This window comes from Ovis aries, chromosome 22 (assembly GCF_016772045.2).
Source record: "Ovis aries strain OAR_USU_Benz2616 breed Rambouillet chromosome 22, ARS-UI_Ramb_v3.0, whole genome shotgun sequence".
Classification (NCBI taxonomy): domain Eukaryota; kingdom Metazoa; phylum Chordata; class Mammalia; order Artiodactyla; family Bovidae; genus Ovis; species Ovis aries.
Window position 1 is genome coordinate 34053177 of NC_056075.1, and position 21049 is coordinate 34074225.

The 21049-nt window shown below is 44.8% G+C and overlaps 1 protein-coding gene and 1 long non-coding RNA gene across 2 annotated transcripts in view; one reads left to right on the top strand and one right to left on the bottom strand.

Moving 5' to 3' along the window:
* Positions 1 to 2783, bottom strand: part of LOC105604300 (uncharacterized) — a 63592-nt gene extending 60809 nt beyond the window's left edge. Inside the window, exons 1-2 of the long non-coding RNA XR_003586577.3 lie at positions 2526 to 2783; positions 1297 to 1432 (exon numbers count right to left, since the gene is read on the bottom strand). This is a non-coding gene — a long non-coding RNA (uncharacterized LOC105604300). The remainder of the gene's footprint in view (positions 1 to 1296; positions 1433 to 2525) is intronic.
* A 6711-nt stretch (positions 2784 to 9494) lies between these two features.
* On the top strand, positions 9495 to 12243 carry ADRB1 (adrenoceptor beta 1). The gene has a single exon (XM_015103422.4). It carries the CDS (start codon positions 9610 to 9612, stop codon positions 11152 to 11154), a length of 1545 nt encoding a protein of 514 aa, XP_014958908.3. The 5' UTR covers positions 9495 to 9609; the 3' UTR covers positions 11155 to 12243.
* Positions 12244 to 21049: the final 8806 nt, after the last annotated feature.

Genomic DNA, 21049 nt, shown 5'->3' on the forward strand with positions numbered 1-21049 from the left:
CTTGCTTTTTAATTTTCTGTTCCAAGCTCCCAAACAGCTTCATTTTGACTTTTCAATAAAATCCCCAAGGTTATCACAAGTCTGGGGCCTTTGAGTCTCAATAAGAGTCTCCTGTGAATTTTTTTTTCACTAGTTACAGACTTAAAACAAAAAACCAAATCACTTAATTGCTTTGCTTTGCTTTTTGGATTTTCGGTTTTTTGTTTTTGTCTTCAGAGTTAGTATTCATGTGGCACTTTCACAAATCCACATTGAAATGCAACAAAGCAACTTTAATTTGTGTGGATAAATATGACTATTCTTTCAGATCTATTATATTTAAACTGAGTGAAAAATACAAATAAACATACCATGATGGAATCTCTTATTTATTTAGAAAACTACTCTATGACTTGCTCCAGGCACCCAAATAGATCATGCAATTTAATTACACTGACAAGTAGTAATAGGTGGGTCATAATCTGTGAAGGATAAAGGCTCTGGTAATTAAAGATTAGCTCAGGAGACAGGAAAATAAAAAACTCCCTTTCCTTTAAAGCTTAAGCATGCCTCTCCTTCTGTTTCAATGTCTTCATATTAAAACAGGAAGGGAAAAACTCAACCATTTCTCACCAGTGTGAAAAGTAATTTATATTTAGAAGACATCTACAAAGAAGGTCATTGCCCCCTTAACATTTAATTAAGGGATAAAGCTCTAGAAACAGAAAGTTATCATGGGATAAAGATTTCTAACAGGTATTATTCAAGGAGCTGCAAAGATGGGACATTGTGGAAAATAAATGTCACGTCGAAGGTTTGATATTTATTTTCAAACCCTGACCGCAGTGGTTATCAAAACTAAAGTAGCGGGACTTCCCTGGTGGTCCAGTGGTTAAGAATCCGCCTGCCAGTGCAGGGGACACAGGTTCGATCCCTGGTCTGGAAGGATTGATCCCACATGCCACAGGACAACAAAGCCCATGTGCCTAGAACCTGTGCTCCTCAACAAGAGAAGCCCCCACAATGAGAAGCCCATGTACCAAACGAAGAGAAGCCCCCCTCACTCGCTGCAATTGGAGAAAGCCTGCATCCAACAACAAAGACCCAGCACAGCCATAAATAAATCAAAAAATTTAAAGTAGCAGCAATAGTGTCCAGCTAGTGTGGAACTCTACCCTTCCAAGCCAAAGGACTTGCCTTGCCTCTATTTATTGAATGGATCTGGATAAGCATTTATATAGTAAGTAAATAATGTCAGTTACCTACAAAAATATATATCCAATACAAAGAAGAGGAAAAATGTATGGAAAATGATACCTGTTTGGTCTACTCAAAGTAGTGAGTGAAAAGGAAGCAAGGTAAATGATTTCGTCTGCTACCCAAAGGCATGGCAACCTGTTTCTTTCATTGGTTCCCGTTGGCAGTTCCATGCAGTTGGATGGCCCAGATCCATCTTCCTTGGGTGAACGGAAAACACAATGTCTTCTTTTATTTTAGAGAGTGTGCTGTGTGCTGTGCTTAGTTGCTCAGTCGTGTCCAACTCTTTGCGACCCCATGGACTGCAGTTTGCTAGGCTCCTCTGTCCATGGGGATTCTCCAGGCAAGAATACTGGAGTGGGTTGCCATGCCCTCCTCCAGGGGATCTTCCCAACCCAGGGATCCAACCCAGGTCTCTCGCATTGCAGGTGGTTTCTTTACCGTCTGAGCCACCAGGGAAGCCTGGTGTATTTGGGGCTTCCCTAAAAGTTCAGTGGTAAAGAATCCGCCTGCCAATACAGGAGATGCAGGTTCAATCCCTGGGTGGGGAAGGTCCCCTGGAGAAGTAAGTGGCAACCTACTGCAGTATTCTTGCCTGGAACATCCCAGGGACAGGGGATCCTGGGGGTTACAGTCCATGGGGTCGCCAAGAGTCTAACACGACTGAGCTTGACCACCACATAAACTTTAACTGTTTCCTTTATTGCACAGGAATTTACAAAATACCAGCTATCATCACATGACCCAAATAAATGGGAGTTAACGTGCTTAAAAGGTATCATTTCTACCCTTTAGAAACTTAAAATCAGGGCTTAGGGGATTCTTGTTGCTACAGATTTCTCAGCGTTTACAACATAATCATTTTATCAGGAGCACAATAAGACTCTGTTAAAATAAAACCTAGAGTTTTCAACAATTAGCATAGCTTGTTATCATTACAAGCTCTAGACTTGGGCAAACTGAAGTACAGCTCTTAGCCAAATGCTTTCATGTATACGGATAACACTCTCATCACCGCCAGCACTTCAAGGTAAGATCTTACAGCTGAATAAGAACAGAAGTTATGAAAGTTGGCGAAACTTTACATTGAATTACCTTCCTTTTTAAAAAAGCTACTATTTACTGGCACTACTTGAGGAAAAAAAATTCTTTCACTGTTGCTAATATTTCACCACTGAAATCCTTTAAAGGAATTCATGTCAAAGAATCACATAAACAAATACTTTTTTAGGAGTAGTGTACCTACTAAGGAGGGGCTTCCCAGGTGGTGCTGGTGGTGAAGAACTCACCTGCCAGTGAAGGAGACTCTGGTTCAATCCCTGGGTCAGGAAGATCCCCTGGAGGAGGACACGGCAACCCATCCCAGTATTCTTGCCTAGAGAATCCTACCAACAGAGGAACCTAGTGGGCTAACAGTCCATGGGGTCACACAGAGTTGGACACGACAGAAGTGACTTAGCTTACATGTATGCATGCATCTAATAAGAAAGGGCACCAAAATGGGGGGAAGACTTTTTTTTAAAGGTGATTTCCCAAAGGTAAAGGCATTTAAAAATTGCTTACTGTTACTGAGCCTCTGGGGCTTCCCAGGTGACGCAGTGGTAAAGAATCCATCTGCAATGCAGAAGACGCAAGATGCGGGTCCAATCCCCTGGGCTGGAAAGATCCCCTGGAGTAGGATACGGCAACCCACCCCAGTACTCTTGCCTGGGAAATTCCATGGACAGAGGAGCCTGGTGGGCTACAGTCCATGGGGTTGAAAAGAGTTGGGCACAAACCAACCAAGCCTCTGGGTTGTATTAATATCTAGTGGGAGAAAGAAAGGAGTCAGTTGATATAGAGAAGCTTATATAAGTGAATTGAGTCTTCTCATACAAGCAAATCCTGACACCTTTCATCATCTGAAATATCATGATGATGGGATGAGACATCATTTGATGTATTACAAATATACAGTGCTGTATGAGATTCCAAGAAGCTTTCACATACATCATCTCATTTCATCCATTTGTAACCCTGTGAGGGAGCAAACAGTGAGTTCATATTAAAGATGAAGCCAGTACTGAAGGTCAAACTTAAAAGTGACACCAGACACAAAATTGGATCTTCTGCCTAGCAGGTCTGAACACTTTCCAATACACCCAAATTTTGAAAAATATTATTATTGGCCCTTGCACTGTTCAGTGTACTCTTTAGACATACCAGGAAGAGGGGAAGAGGCAAAGAGGCAGGAAGTGGGAGAGAGGAGAACTTCTGAATTCTCCAAGTAGTCCCTGCTTTGCTGTGATTATACCACTGTCTTCTGTGCTTCTTCTTATCACAGTGGATGCAACTGCTTGTCCCTGTGTAAACTGTGGCTTCAAAATCAGTATATGACCTTAAGCCAGCCACAGGCACAGACTGTTCTTTGCTTAGTGCTAAGAGAATGTTTCAGCAGTAACATTGCTTTATGTGAAAACTTGTATATCTTTTCTCAGAAACAGCCACTAGAGCTCTGATCAATGATTTCTACCACCTATTATCATCCTCAAGGCAAATTATGCTAACTTAACTGATTCGATACACTTCTTGGGTATTTACTTGGAAATTGCCCCCAGACTTTCTGGCCAACCTTCCAGAAACTGCCCAGTTAGGCTACTCACTATTATTTTAATCTCATTTTCCAGCAAAGTCAACTAAAACACAGAAAAGTCTTCACCAAGCTTGTGACTTATAACCATGGTTGGGTGGGACACTCGTTAGTCACTGCTATACAGACTTTTAATCTGAACTAGAATTTGAATCCAGATTCAAGTCACTAGCTTGAAATGCCTGGATACAGAATGTCATAAATGAAGGGAAAAGGTAATTTACCATGAATGTTTATAAAGATTAGGTAGCGTTTTTACTATATGGACTTCTATGATTCCTTTGGAAAAACTCTTAAGCTATGTCCGCCCCACTTTATTTATTACTAAGTATGGTATAAATTTGGGCTTCGCTGGTGGCTCAGATGGTAAAGAATCTGCCTGCAATGTGGGAGACCTGGGTTCGATTCCTGGGTTGGGAAGATCCCCTGGAGGAAGGCATGGCAACCCACTCCAGTATTCTTGCCTGGAGAATCTCCATGGACAGAGAAGCCTAGCAAGCTGCAGTCCATGGTGTCCCAAAGTTAGTCGAATATGACTGAGCGACTAAGCACAGCACAGCACATGATATAAACTTATCTCATTAGCCTACCTTATATTCGTAAAGCTTATTTTTGAAACATTTATATGAAGATATCGACTAGGGTATTTGTTGTTGTTCAGTCACTAAGTCATGTCCAACTCTTTGCGATCCCATGGACTAAAGCACTCCAGGCTTCCCTGTCCTTCACTATCTCCTGGAGTTTGCTCAAATCATATCCATTGAGTCAGTGATGCCATCCAACCATCTATAGGGGCATGAATTACTACTCTAAACTCAAAGCATGAGGAAGGATCATAACTCCAAAAACACTTATTTCTCATACTAGTAAATATGAAAATATTTAAATAAATTAAACAGTAAATCTCTATGAATCAAAGCTTAATGCTAATTAATGTTAAGTAATATTAGTAAACATGGAAAATATAAAGATGGCTTTCACTCTCAGTGGGCTTACAATCCATATGAGAAGAAAAGAGAAAAATTTTAAAGTTATAAAAATTAAATCACAATATAAGAGACATCAAAAGGCAACATACTTTTAATTAACACTTGAAATGCAATTAGCAAAGTAACTACTAAAAGTAGAGGAAGGAGAGATCATTTCTAGCAACAGTGGGCAGGGATGACTGTCATGTAAAAAATATATCAGCCAGATCTTGAAAGCTGAATCCAATAAGACAGAGATGGAGGAGGGGATTCATGGTGGAAAGATTCCAGTGAGAAAGAGTACAGATGACAAAAACAGAAAAGAGTATAAATTCAAAAACTAACTTACAGAACTGCAAGCTAGGGTGACACGGAGAGTTCTAGTATGAAACTGCTGGAAAGGCTCTTTGGAACTGGACTGTGGAGGGCGTTGAAGGCCATGTTGAGGAGCTGAGGTCTCTGAACAGAGAAGCATCTTGGTCAAAGTAGCACTTTAGAAAAATTAATTTGGTTGTGGTATGCTAGATTAAGGGCTTTCCTTAATCTAGCTCAGTTGGTGAAAAATCTGCCTGCAATGCAGGAGACTCCGGTCCAACTCCTGGGTCAGGAAGATCCGCTGGAGAAGGGATCAGCTACCCATTCCAGGATTCTTGGGCTTCCCTTGTGGCTCAGCTGGTAAAGAATCTGCCTGCAATGTAGGAGACCTGGGTTTGATCCCTGGGTTGGGAAGATCCCCTGGAGAAGGGAAAGGCTACCCACTCCAGTATTCTGGCCTGGAGAATTCCATGGACTGTACAGTCCATGGGGTTGAAAAGAGCTGGACACGACTGAGCGACTTTTTCACTTTCACTCTAGATTAAATGGACTGGGGAGGACTGGAGGCGGGGAGATCAAGAAGAACCCAAACCAAGCTCAGGAGTGAGAGGCAGGCAGTGGGATGGGAATGGGAGAGGTGAGAGCAAGAAATACTGAGGAAGAAGCCCACTCGTTTTCAATGTGGTGATTAGCATATAGTGTTGCAGCTTTGTTCCTTTCTAAAGTATCATCAAATCTGTGGGTTCTCAAGAACTGAATCGTTTTAACAGTTGGGAGTAGGGAATGGGGAAATGGAGGAGTTCCTCATTTTAAATTTGCAACATCTAATACCATGGACGGAGGAGCCTTGTAGGCTGCAGTCCATGGGGTCGCTAAGAGTCGGACACGACTGAGTGACTTCTCTTTCACTTTTCACTTTCATGCACTGGAGAAGGAAATGGCAACCCACTTTAGTGTTCTTGCCTGGAGAACCCCAGGGACGGGGGAGCCTGGTGGGCTGCCGTCTATGGGGTCGCACAGAGCCGGACATGATTGAAGCAACTTAGCAGCAGCAGCAGCAGTAATACCTGGATAAGTGGATGGGTTTTCTTCTTAATCTTATATCCTTCTCTCTCTCTCTTTAGTCACTAAGTTGTGTCCAACTCTTGCAACCCCATGGACTGTAGCCTGCCGGGCTCCTCTGTCCATGAGATTCTCCAGGCAAGAATACTGGAGTGGGTTGCCATTTCCTTCTCCAGGGGTCTTCCTGACCCAGGAATCGAACCCAGGTCTCCTGCATTACAGGCAGATTCTTTACTGACTGAGCTATGAGGGAAGTCCTGTATCCTTATCTAAGGCCAAAAAAAGATGTCAGCTCAAAATTTTTTTTTAAAAAGTGTCATGAAGTGTAGGGATCAAAGGAAATCCGAGAATATTTTATTTTAAAAGAAAGCGAACTCTTTCAAATGTTTCCATCAGTACAACTGAAGGACAACCTCAAGAACCCCAGGAATCCCTTTATTCCTGCAGCCCTACACTGGAATTCCTATCAAAATAACTTTCTGATTTTGGATATTTGTGATTTAATGCATTTATTATCCAGAAATTCAAGGAAACTTGATTTGTCTCTAAGTAAGCAGGGGAAAAAATTCAGGAGAGTTTTTCACCAATTCACATCTCATGTCCTGATATTTCTGGTGTGTTGGTGAGCTTCCCTGGTGGCTCAGATGGTAAAGAATCTGCCTGCAATACAGGAGACCCTGGCTCAGGAAGATCCCCTGGGTCAGGAAGATCCCCTGGAAGGGAATGGCAACCCACTCCAGTATTCTTGCCTGGAGAATCCCATGGACAAAGGAGCCTGGTAGGTTACATAATCCATGGGGTCGCAAAGAGTCAGACACGACTGAAGGACTAACACATATACATATATACATATACCAATATGTGTGTATTGGTACATATGGTAATGCTAGTGGCATCCAGGCTTCTGCACTGAATCTCTGCAGCCAAGTTCAGGCCTTATCACTCACAGAAATGCAATCCCTTTGCCCTTCAGGGGCCCTTGAAATTGGCACACAATATTCCGGTAACACCACTTGCCAGAAAGATGGCGCCCGATAGAAAGTGGCCTTCCCCACATTCCCTACATTTCACTGCATGGCCCAGCATTCAGAATCCTGCCACCTTAAATTCTGCTTTCTCTAACCCCTTGGCTATTTTGAGACTGACCCTTGACGGTGAGAACAGAAAAAAGTCAGAAGGGGACACAGGTTTGCAGAGACTTGGGTAACTAGCGCTCTCTGGGCGCCTACACGGAACTTAGGGTACAGATCTCCAGCCCCCTCTTTCTAGCCCTCTCCTTCCCTCATTTCCCCTTCTCAGGCTCCCCAACTGGCAGAACTAAGCTGACAATCCTAAGCCAGGGATGCAGAAACAAGTAATTCACCCACATCCACCCACTGATCATCAAGTTTGGGCCTAAAGCAAATTTACATGTTTGGATAAAGAAAAGTTGGGCTTCCCTAGTAGCTGAGACCCATCTTCAGTCCTTGGATGGGGAAGATCCCCTAGAGAAGGAAATGGCAACCCACTCTAGTATTCTTGCCTGGAAAATCCCATAGGCAGAGGAGCCTGGTGGGCTACAGCCCATGGGGTTGCAAGAGTCAGACACAACTTAGCTACTAAACCACCACCATGGCTTATGAATACACATTGCTGTTAGCTCTCGACTTAGGGAGCTCTCTCCAAGGTAAGAATATGAGTTTGTTCCTTTCAGAAACTATTCTTTTTATTCCAATGCTAGAAGGATGTGTGAGCATTATGTAACATTTTCATGCACCCTTAAGTGGGTAATTAGAAGCTCTTTATTTCTCAGGATTCAATTAAAAGCTTTTTATTTTCAAGGCTGAGTTGAGGACCAGTACTGTGGTGGAATTAGACAAGGGGCTTGCACACCTTTGGCTACATTGTGTGTTGATGGGCCACCTTCCTGTAGGTACCTCCCCACATATAGTCACACCACTGCAGAGCTAATGACTCACTAATTTTAAACCCATTCAGTTGCCAACCCAACAGCCTTTGATATAACTTTACATGCTATTGGATTTTAATCTTTTTGAGTATTTATATATGTTTTCTTCTCTCATCCCTCCAAAATTAATCCTAGAGTTTTGAGAATCTGGGAACTTGGGCAAAGGAGAAGGCAACGCAGCAGACCAAGAAATTTGAAATCTCAGTTCACTACTGTGTCACCCAAAGCCAATGTACCTTTTTTGTTTGCACTGACCCAGCTCAAGTCATACAATCACGTGAGTAACAGAACACAAAATCCAGGTGTTATTACTGAACATGAAAAGTCTGAAAAGTAATTAAACGTGTTCTAGCTTCCGTGGCGGTGTCATTTACTCTAACATGCCTGTCCTTAAGCCTCTCTCTCTCTTTACATTACCGGCACACACCGTTGCACCATACTCACACATCCATCAGCTGGGACCTGGGAGTGTGTATTTTTCCAACTGGTCCTCAGCATTAGCTGTCAGCTGCACAAACCTTCCTTTGCTTTCTGCATCTGCTGCCCTGGAACGACAGAAGCTTCTTGCAAGAATAGCTCCCGGGGAGCGTTCCTGACAGATGCGCGCTCTGCTTTAGCAAGGCGCTCGCTGGAAAGTTTCTTCTAACCGCTCACACCCGCCTCCGATCCGATCCCCGAGCTGGCAGGACGCGAGCTGGCTGGGACTCCTCTTGACAGAGGAAGGGCTTTACACACACCCTCCTAGGCTGCCCAATACAAGAAACAGTCTTGCAGCCAGACTCCTCCACCCCCAGCGAACAGACCGTCCAAGGCGCTCCGGTGTTTCGAGAACACCGAAGTCCCCTTCCTGCTAAAGGGCGCGTGAGCTCTGCTCTGCAGGAAACCTGGGCACTGGAGGTAGATGGGATGGGTGGCGGCGGGTAGAGCCGGGGCGCAGCGGAAAGCAAACGCCGGAGGCAAACAGGGCGCAGGAGAGGGGAGATTGGGGGCCGCGGGAGGGGGCAGGGTGGAAGCCGGGCGCGACTGGGAACCGAGGGGAACTGGGCACTGGAGCCAAGCGGGCTCTGGAAGGGACGCGCGGGCAGGAACCCGCGAGCGCTGGGGAGGGGCTTGCTTGGCGATCTGCCCCGGACTCCCTAGAGCCGCAGAACCGCCGGTGGAGGCGGGGTGCTAGGAGTTGGCGGGGCCGGGTGGGGGTGGGGGGGAACCAGAGAGGGGCGTGCCTTCGCCAGGATTGGCTGCAGGAGCCTGACGCGAGGCCCCGGGGGTTGGCTCGGGGGAGTGGGAGCCGGGTGGGGTGGGTGCTGGGTGCCGGGGCTGCGGGCTCCGCGAGCTCAGAAACATGCTGAGGTCCCGGCAGCTGTTCCAGCAGCGACAGCGGCTCCAGCAGCAGCGGCGGCGGCGGCGGCGGCGACAGCGCACGGCTCCGGCGGGGAAGGCGCCCGGCGCCCATGCCTCCGGCCCCGCGCCGCGGCTGCGCTGACCTGGCCGCGACCTCCCTCCGCGCGCCCCGCCGTTCGGGCCTCTGGGGGGGTTCCCCAACCGCGGCCCAACTCCGCCACACCCCTCTCCCCCGGCCTCCGCAGCTCGGCATGGGCGCGGGGGCGCTCGCCCTGGGCGCCTCCGAGCCCTGCAACCTGTCATCGGCCGCGCCGGTCCCCGACGGCGCGGCCACGGCGGCGCGGCTGCTAGTTCCCGCGTCGCCGCCCGCCTCGCTGCTGACCTCGGCCAGCGAGGGACCCCCGCTGCTGTCGCAGCAGTGGACGGTCGGCATGGGCCTGCTGATGGCATTCATTGTGCTGCTCATCGTGGCGGGCAACGTGCTGGTGATCGTGGCCATCGCCAAGACTCCGCGGCTGCAGACGCTCACCAACCTCTTCATCATGTCGCTGGCCAGCGCAGACCTGGTCATGGGTCTGCTGGTAGTGCCGTTTGGAGCCACAATCGTGGTGTGGGGCCGCTGGGAGTATGGCTCCTTCTTCTGCGAGCTCTGGACCTCGGTGGACGTGCTGTGCGTGACGGCCAGCATCGAGACCCTGTGTGTCATCGCCCTGGACCGCTACCTCGCCATCACGTCGCCCTTCCGCTACCAGAGCCTGCTGACCCGCGCGCGGGCGCGGGCCCTCGTGTGCACCGTGTGGGCCATCTCGGCGCTGGTGTCCTTCCTGCCCATCTTCATGCAGTGGTGGCGGGACAAGGACGCCAAGGCGAGCCGGTGCTACAACGACCCCGAGTGCTGCGACTTCATCATCAACGAGGGCTACGCGATCACCTCTTCCGTCGTCTCCTTCTACGTGCCCCTGTGCATCATGGCCTTCGTGTACCTGCGGGTGTTCCGCGAGGCCCAGAAGCAGGTGAAGAAGATCGACAGCTGCGAGCGCCGCTTCCTCAGCGGCCCCGCGCGGCTGCCCTCGCCCGCGCCCTCGCCCGGGCCGCCGCTCCCTGCCGCCGCGGTGGCCAACGGGCGCGCCAACAAGCGGCGGCCCTCGCGCCTCGTGGCCCTGCGCGAGCAGAAGGCCCTCAAGACGCTGGGCATCATCATGGGCGTGTTCACGCTCTGCTGGCTGCCCTTCTTCCTGGCCAACGTGGTGAAGGCCTTCCACCGCGACCTGGTGCCCGACCGCCTCTTCGTCTTCTTCAACTGGCTGGGCTACGCCAACTCGGCCTTCAACCCCATCATCTACTGCCGCAGCCCCGACTTCCGCAAGGCCTTCCAGCGCCTGCTCTGCTGCGCGCGCCGGGCCGCCTGCGGGAGCCACGGGGCCGCCGGGGACCCGCCGCGCGCCGCGGGCTGCCTGGCGGTGGCCCGGCCGTCGCCGTCTCCCGGGGCCGCCTCGGACGACGACGACGACGACGACGAAGACGACGTCGGGGCCGCGCCGCCCGTGCGCCTGCTGCAGCCCTGGGCTGGCTACAACGGCGGGGCGGCGGCGAACAGCGACTCGAGCCCGGACGAGCCAAGCCGCCCGGGCTGCGCCTCGGAATCCAAGGTGTAGGGCCGGGCGCCCCTCCCCGCCTTCCCCGGCTTCCCCAGTCCGGGCGCGGGCTGTGCGCTCCAGGAGCAAGAGAACCCGGGCGCCCCTGAACCGCTTCCCCGGGAAAGAGGTCTGTGTTTACTCGAGACCGAAAGCAGGTGAACTCGAAGCCTGCGAACCTCGTCTGCATCATCCAAGGGCAAATAGGAAAGCCACGGACCGTCGCACAGAAAGGAAAGTTTGGGGAGAGGTGGGAGAAGTTTGGGGAGGGGTGGAAGAGTGGCTTACTGATTGTTCTTGGGGTTCTTTTTCCTGTTTCTGGTCCAGCCTTCTGTGTGTGCGTGTGATGCATCTTTAGAGTCCCTCCTCCCCCCGCCCCCCCGCCACGTGGCTTTTAACACTTTCTGCGATGACTGGGAAGGGAAGGGGGAAGCGTTAGGAGGTAAAAGTCTCTCGACTTAGTTTCCATCCCATTCCTGGGAACAGAAGCGGTCAGCCAGAGAGAGAGGAGAGAGAATGACACTTTATCAGGACGTTGTTTCCTTTTGCTTTTCAGAGAAATTCCATTTTAATTTCTGAGGAATTATTTCTCCTGTTCTGAAAGCCGAGGGCAAGGATGGATGCAAAAATCGCGTTTCAGGAAGTTTTATGCTCTTCTTGGAACAAGCCTCACCTTGCTTCCCTTTCGGAGGGCAAGCGGGCTGTCCCTGAACGCCTCCTCGGTGGTCAGGCTGAGGGGTTCCTACCTCACTCACACGGTGCACATTGCACGGCCAGATAGAGAGACTTGTTTATATTAAACAGCTTATTTATGTATCAATACTAGTTGGAAGGACCAGGCGCTGAGCCTTCGTGACATGTGACTCTGTCCATTGAAGACAGGACAGAAAAAGGAAAAAGAAAAAAGGAAAACAATTCAGATTACTGCACATGTGGTATAGACAAAAAATCAAAACAAAAAAGCCGTGATTCAAAGTGGCATTTTTTTTGCACAGTATTAGGAACTGTAAAGTCCACAGAAAATGTTATTTGCACAAAAAGAAATGAAATATTTTTTAATGGGAGTGGGGTGGGGCAGATCTTAAAAACTAAAATAAAATTCAGATTCTATCTCTGTTGTCTGTTATGTTATTGAGCTAGCAATTTATTGGAAAATACCTTTTTATACTCTTTTATCATGGTACTGTATCCATATTATAAAAAATTATCTTAAGGATTTTTTTTATTATTTTTTTATGTCCAAGGGCACACGTGAATCTGCTGGTGAAATTTAGCACTTGTGTGTAAATACTATTTCCTCTGTGTGCTTTACCAAGTATTTATACTCTGGTGCAACTAACTACTATGTGAGGAATTTGTCCATGTGCAATAAATACCAATGAAGCACAAAAAAAGATTATGTACTGTGTGTCTGTAAGGGGGGTCAGTGATAATGGAAAAGACAGTTTGTTTTGTTCGCAATATAGACTGGATTTCCCATAGAGCTCTTTTAATAGCTTTTCATGACTCAAGAGCATAGCAAAATGCCTCTAAACCAAATAAGGCGTGCACCTACTGAGAGAGAGCTGCAGACTTGCCCTACATTTTCATAGCCGGTTCCAGAATATTCTAGACTACTTGGAGGTGTTTTCAAGATCCCATCTGCCACACTTGACTTAAGAAGTAACATTTGAGCTTGTGCATCTTCTTTAAAAAAAAAAAAAAATGGAGTCAGGTAGCTCAGCTGCAATGTTGTACAGACAACGCAGGAAAGGAGACTGGCCTGTGGAACCATCACTGTCTACTTAGAATTTGGTAAGTGGCATTCACAGTTGGTTTTCCAACAGAAAATCGCAGCCTGCAGCGCACGCACGTGTATCCAGTGACTGTTTAGAATGCAAAATGCTTTACTGATTAAGTGAAAATTCATAAAAGAGCCTTTAAGTAAAGATTTTTCTCTTGTATGATTAAACAGACCATTTCAGCGGAAGTTCTGGTTGGGCAGGTAACAGGGAGAAGTAAATCTGAAGTTTTAAATTTTCCTAACAAGATTACGACACCCTCAATGGATAGTTTTCCTAAAATTAGTTCCTAAGGAAAGTATAGTGAAATTCTATCTTGGGATTAATTCTGCATTCTCCAAAATAACTTCAAGTATTTCTCTTTGTATTTTTAAACAAGCTTTTCATTTCATGATCGTATAGTAAGGAAACCAAAGTGAAGAGTACAAAATTCTGGCTTATACCGAGATGAAACATGAACAAACTCTTCTCTACCAAGGAAAGTCAAGACCAATTACCCTTTTTCTGCAATGAGATACTCTAAGGACCAGGAGAGAGGAGAGTCTTCTGAGAAAGGTTAATGTTGCCGATGTTTTAAGAGATCAGCGGAAAGTTGCATGAACAGTAGCCATTTCAACAAAAGCTGCTATGAAGTTTAACCCCTTTCTCCAGGAGAAAAAAAAGGGGGGGTGTGGAGCAGGAGATGGCAAGACTTACTAAAAAATAGAAAGATAAATACTTGAAGAATTGTATTTTGGAGAATGTAAAAATCAATTTCAGGATGACATCTCACTATCCTTTCCCCAAGGAACAAATACAGTCCATTTCTATCCTCCCTTCCCCCAGAGTATGTAAGTCACATTTTGTTAGGGATTTTGTTCCTCTTTATTTTAAATCACACAAGATTAATAGACAATGTCTGGTTTCATCTGAAGAAACACTCAAATACCAGGTAATGCTTCACTTTCCTGTTTTGTCTAGATAAGTCTTTACATTTAAATAAATTTTTCCAGCCCCAAACTTACATATAGATCTGTCAAACCTTAGGTCTCAAAATCACGAAAAGTCCTATAAACTTTAATAACAAATATAAATATATATATGGATATATATATATATATATATAAAAGTAACTGTTTAGTATACAGATCTAAACTCTTTAGTGAGTTAGAGGAAACCACTATAATTCTGGGGCCTACTTATATGTTGCTTATATATGTTGTTGTTTAGTTGCCAAGTCGTGTCTGACTCTGCGACCCCACGGACTGTAGCCCACCAGGCTCCTCTGTCCATGGGATCTCCCAAGGCAAGAATATTGGAGTCAGTTGCCATTTCCTTCTCCAGGGAATCTTCTCAGCCCAGGGACTGAACCCATATCTCCTGCACTGGCAGGCAGATTCTTTACCACTGAGCCACCCTACCAACCAATGTTGTTTTGAAGAAGACATTGACTTGTCCTAGAAGTGTAGGAACCTGGGCTGCTAATCCCCATAGCTATGGCATTTGGAAGAGAAAACTGTCCATCCTGTTTAATCTGTTGAGATCATGCTCAACAGAAGTGACAGGAGGGAGTTAGTGAACAGGCAGAAAAATCAAGCTTACCCCCTAGGTTTGTGTGTAACAGTACCGAAGCCATAAACCTTAAAAACAGTGAACATGTGACCAAGATTCACTGACTTGCTGCATTTGAGATTATGATTTGGTTGCACACTGTAAAGTTCTCCGGATATGACACGATGATATTCCAGCTTCTATAAATTCTCCCTCCAGTGTAGGAATGTATACTTAGTACAGCAGATAGCTTCATCCTTTGGTGAACTTGCCAATACAAAACTTTGCAAATAGAGCTTATTTTTTCAGTCTAGGCTTTCTTTGGAACTGGAATTATTAATAACTTCTAAGAGGCTATTGTGAAACCTTTCCTTGTTAAGCACATTTTCCTAGCTTATTTTAATTTCGCATTTTGTTGAACGTGCTGACTTCCTCTGGCAATATGTAAAATTGCCAGGCGGAAATTCTGCATGCAGAATTTTCTCAGGATGATATTAGCAGTCAGATTTTGAGCAAGAGCTTCTAAGCAATGGTCAAAACGAAAATTATTAAGTTTTGGTATCGTTTGTGAAAGACTTGAAAAAAAAGGTTTGTTTTTTTTTTTAACAAAGCTGGATCTATTAGTTCTCTGGAAGGAAAAAAAAAATTTAACCTTAGCTGTAATTCAAATTAAACACATCGGCACAGATAATTTAGTTTTATTTGTACATTTCTGGTATAATGTGCTGAGAAATACTAATTCTTTTGACTCCCTGCCAGTTTGCTACTAATCAAAATGGAGAAGATATGCACTGTTTGGATTATACCTAAAAATAGTTGTGCTGCAGTCACATCAGCAAATGGAATTAAATTAATTTCGCTTTCTTCTCCTGCATACACACCCTCCACATTATTTAAATTTCCATCTAGAATACTGCTTTTGAATCTCAGAGTCTGTGAATGTGTCCCAAATTGCACTGCTACCTTGCAATTATTTTAAAGCAAATTCTGTCAAACTACTTTTCAAGAAGTACACCTCTCCTGGAATTCCAATTTCTACCCTGCTCTCATTTAAAGAGTCTCTGCTAAATAGTCCATATAATATAATCAAAGAAGTATTAATACTATGAGTAGATACTTTGTGGATTAATTTACCTTCCGATAGTCTTTTTAACATTTCACGGGAGGAGGAAGAGGGTTTCTGAGTCAGTAAGACTTGGGCATTTGATGGAGCAGTTAATAAGCTTTTAAATGCAATTGCTCTAATGTTAGACTGGAAAACAGCAGCTCCAGGGAGAAGCTGACACTATTCTGGCGATATTAGAGCATGATCTCAGCAGTCATCTTAGCAGTGCCCAAGAAAACATGGAAAGTCACTGTCTGCACCCCTTACCCCTTTGCCTTCACTCTCACGTTGCCTTCATTCTGAACACATCTCTATCTTCTGTACCTGAAGAGAGTTCTAGTCTTGGACCAACCATATACTCATCAGCCCATCTCTTGAGCATGTCTTCATTTCCTCTTGAATGAACTAGAACCATCTAGAACATTTAGTTCTAGATAAATTTGTCTTCCTAGAAGCATTAAAATCTCATGAACAGTTTCCTAAAACTCTTGATTTTCAACATTTCTCAATACTTAGAATTGTTGTTTTCTTTCCTCTCAACATTCCCTGGCTCATAGCTTTTTTTAGTATCAGCAAGAGTACACTGTTTTCTTCCTGTTTATGACATAGAACTTACCTGCGATGCATTTTAAATGTCTGAAGTTTGGATTTCTTCCTGAGAATTTCAGAGTTGCTCATAATTACGAGTAGAAAAAAATTTAAACTCTTGTCTGTACCTTTCATATAAAAAGTCTTCATGTTGAGTTTAATATTTGGGATGTGGGGCTTCCTTAACAGACTTTATGTTTATGTTTATCTCTATTTTTCAGTTAACTTATGACCTTGTCAGTTTTTTGGCATCCTGATTGCAAAGGATAACCTTCAATTATTTTGTAAATTAGTTTTCCTAATCATTATTAGGCTAGCTGATTTGAGGGAATTGTGGGTAAATTTCTACCATAGGAGCGCAGAAAACTTGTTCAAGCAGACAGTCTAAAGACTGGCTGCTCTGGCTCCTCTGTACTTACTGCTGTGCCCAGTGACCTTGGGGAAGTTAGTTGGTTTCCCTGCTGCTCAAGTTCATTTCCCGCAAAGCCTGACTAGTAACCTCTGTTTGTAAATCCCTTTGAGATGCTCTGATAGGAGGGGTTCATAGATTTGCAAAGTCTATCATTTCTAATACTTCCTCCTGACCTTCTTTTCCCTTTCCCTGCAACTCCACCCACAAAATCCCTGTTTTTCTTTAAGTGAAAAGAACAACTAAGAATAGCAAAAATACACATAATACCCCATGCATCCCAACAAATAGTCCTTCACTTATTATTATACTTAAAAATCCACAAAAACCACAACTGAATAAAGTAATCTTCCCAAACATCGGATTAAAAAACCTGTTTGCTCTGTGCTAAGGAAAAGTGGCTGTTTATAATGATTCTGAACCCACAGCCACTTTGAGAAATGTAAGTCAATTTGGAAAGTTACTCAACTCTACGATTTTGCATTGAGTCGTAAATGATGAAAGCAACTCTCTAGATGGTTCTCCTTTTCCTGGAAGAGCAATTCAGAGATGAACAGTGCTGAGAAGCATGGCAGTCTGTGTTTTTGTTTACCACTTTTGTGACTTGCAGAGCATTGAATTTCTTTGTTCCCAGCTTAATATACAGTGACAAACCTACAGGAACTTCCCTGACTTAAAATATGTTACGCTAACTATAGAAACTCATCTGCAATCTTGAGGTCCTAGTTAAAAATGCTTTTAAACAGTAAACATTAATGTCCCAATGACATTTTCTGCACTGCAGAGATTATTTTCTAAAGCCTTTCAAGGTAACGGTTTAATAAGATGCTCTTTATAAGGAATTTCTTGTGCTTAAATGATTCTATGGTCAATCTTGAAATAGTGTGTAGGTTTTTTTTTTTTTTTTTCCTTAGAAAAGGCATAACTAAGTAAAATAAATTGAAGAAACCTTGGCATGGGAAGGACGTTGATAGATAAATAACACCATACTACATATAAAACAAATAATCAACAAGGACCTACTGTATAGCGCAGGGAACCCTACTCAGTATTTTGTAATAACCTATATGGGAAAAGAATCTAAAAAGAATGCATATATATATGTGTATGTGTGTATGTGTGTGTGTGTTTGTGTAACTGAATCACTTTGCTGTACACCTGAAAACAACACATTGTAAGTCAAATATATTACAATATAAAATAAAAATTAGCTTTTTCAAAAAATAATAGATATGGTCAAAAAAAACCCAAAACACCCCCATACTCAAGAATACCTAGAGATCAGTGCAGACCAAGACTGATGTGATTGAATTTGAAGTATAAAGACCTGGGGACTTCCCTGGTAACTCAGCTGGTAAAGAATCTGCCTTCAATGCAGGAGACCCTTGTTCGATTGCTGAGTCAGGAAGATCCCCTGGAGAAGAGAATGGCTACCCATTTCAGTATTCTGCCCAGAGATCCTATGAGAGGAGCCTGGTGGGCTACAGTCCATGGAGTCGCAAAGAGTTGGACACAACTGAGCAATTAAGCACAAGTGCCATGATATTAATACATATGAACAACAGGGCCCTCCCCCTCAGCCTTCTATGTGTTAATTCCATTTCCTATTATAACCAACTTCAAATCCTTTCATCCCTCCTGTTGTTCAAATGGGAATCCCACTACCTCCCAGTTACAGGGATTTTTCCTGGCTGGAGACTGGGATGAATTGTAGCACAGGGCAGTGTTCAGTGCAGCACCAGACTTGGTGGAATCAACATGTCATCCTTCAGTAACTGTGCTGGTAATTTTTTTCAACATCACCAGGTCACAAAACTCCAAGGATCTGAAAAAATACTGTACTGAGTGACAAAGGGCAATATGAAAATTGTAAGTCCTTATAGTACTGCAAAAGCATTCTTGCAAGCACAGGACAATATAAATTTTACTCAAACCAGGCAACCAGTAGAACTCCCCAAACAGCAAACATTTACAAGTCTCTTCAAACTTTTGGAGTGTTAATATACCTATATGGAGAAATAATTTTTTTCACAATAGAGGTGCTCAGAAGACCTCTGGGCAACTTAACTATTTGAAGGATTTCTGTGATTGGTTTTTGAGTTGTGATTCCTATGTTTACCTGTTCCTATAAGACTGAGGGTACTATGACTTCAGTGACACTGCTGTATGGGGTACATCCCCTGAAAACACTGGGCCTAATCCCAGGGCAATCACACTCTGGCTCAGGGGATCAGACACTCACAAGTGACAAAGAATGAGGCAGATGTGGCTATGTGCCAGACATGTGGCCAAAAATAAGGGCTCTAGACCAGCTCTATCTAGCAGAAAACAATGCAAGCCGTAGAGTTCCGGTCCAAGATGGAGGAGTAGGACACGCACTCCTTTCCTCCTGCAAGAATACCAAAATCGCAACTGATTGAACAACCATTGATAGGAGGATACTGGAACCCACCAAAAAAAGATTCCCCGTGTCCAAAGACAAAGGAAAAGCAGCAACAAGATGGTAGGAAGGGCACAGTTCATTTCAGTTCAGTCGCTCAGTTGTTTCCGACTCTTCGTGACCCCATGAACGGAAGCATGCCAGGCCTCCCTATCCATCACCAACTGCTGGAGTCAACCCAAACCCATGTCCATGGAGTCAGTGATGCCATCCAACCATCTCATCCTCTGTCGTCCCGTTCTCCTCCTGCCCTCCATCTTTCCCAGCATCAGGGTCTTCTTAAATGAGTCAGCTCTTCGCATCAGGTGGCCAAACTATTGGAGCTTCAGCTTCAACATCTGTCCCTCCAATGAACACCCAGGACTGATCTCCTTTAGGACGGACTGATTGGATCTCCTTGCCATGCAAGGGACTCTCAAGAGTCTTCTCCAACACCACAGTTCAAAAGCATCAATTCTTTGGTGCTCAGCTTTCTTTATAGTCCAACTCTCACATCCATACATGACCACTGTAAAAATCATAGCCTTGACTAGACGGACCTTTGTTGACAAAGTAATGTCTCTGCTTTTTAATATGCTGTCTAGTTTGGAGGGATGCAAACGTAATAAAATCAAATCCCGTATCTGGCGACCCACAAACTGGAGAACAGTAATACCGAAGAAGTTCTCCCACAGTTGTGAAGATTCTGAGATTTGTGTCAGGCTTCCCAGCCTGAGGATCCTGCAAAGGCACTGGGACCCCCAGGGAATCTGACTTTGAAGGCCAGTGGGGTTTGATTACAAGAATTCCATAGGACTGAAAGAAACAGAGACTCTTGGAGAACGCAAACAATGCAAGCTATATGATTGATTTTGTATATCCTAGCAGCCGCTTTATTTGAAACTTTTTATTTTATATTGGAGTATACCCAGTTAACAAAGTTGTGATAGTTTCAGGTACACAGCAAAGTGACCCAGCCATACATTTACATGCATCTTATCAATAACCTCAGATATGCAGATGGTACCACCCTTATGGCAGAAAGTGAAGAGGAACTAAAAAGCCTCTTGATGAAAGTGAAAGAGGAGAGTGAAAAAGTTGGCTTAAAGCTCAACATTCAGAAAACGAAGATCATGGCATCTGCTCCCATCATTTCATGGCAAATAGATGGAGAAACCGTGGAAACAGTGTCAGACTTTATTTTGGCGCGCTCCAAAATCACTGCAGATGGTGACTGCAGCCATGAAATTAAAATACGCTTACACCTTGGAAGGAAAGTTATGACCAACCTAGACAGCATATTCAAAAGCAAAGGCATTACTTTGCCAGCAAGGTCCGTCTAGTCAAGGCTATGGTTTTCCAGTAGTCATGCATGGATGTGATAGTTGGACTGTGAAGAAAGCTGAGCACTGAAGAATTGATGCTTTTGAACTGTGGTGTTGGAGAAGACTCTTGAGAGTCCCTTGGACTGCAAGGAGATCCAACCAGTCCATTCTGAAGGAGATCAGCCCTGGGATTTCTTTGGAAGGAATGATGCTAAAGCTGAAACTCCAGTACTTTGGCCACCTCATGCGAAGAGTTGATTCATTGGAAAAGACTCTGATGCTGGGAGGGATTGGGGGCAGGAGGAGAAGGGGATGACAGAGGATGAGATGGTTGGATGGCATCACCGACTCGATGGACGTGAGTCTGAGTGACCTCCGGGAGTTGGTGATGGACAGGGAGGCCTGGTATGCTGCGATTCATGGAGTCACAAAGAGTCGGTCAAGACTGAGCAACTGAACTGAACTGATCCTCCCCCAAACTCCCCTCCCATCCAGGCTGCCACATAAAATAGAGCAGAATTCCCTGTGCTCTAATTTTTTAAAGTGAAAAATAAACAGATAAAGCTAGCATTATCATTTCAACATGAAATTAATATAAAACCTTATGAGTAGATGCTGTCTTTTATACTAAATCTTTGAAATCTCACGTTCATCTTACACTTGTAGCCTTCTCAGTTGAGACTGACCACATTTCAAGCTCCTGCCCTGACATTTCAGCTCTAGAGTACAGAGCAGGGAGTGGATGGATAGGGTGGCATA

What these genes read in the sequence shown, in the direction of transcription:
- ADRB1 (XM_015103422.4), top strand. Translation starts at nt 9,610, where the DNA reads ATGCCTCCGGCCCCGCGCCGCGGCTGCGCTGACCTGGCCGCGACCTCC.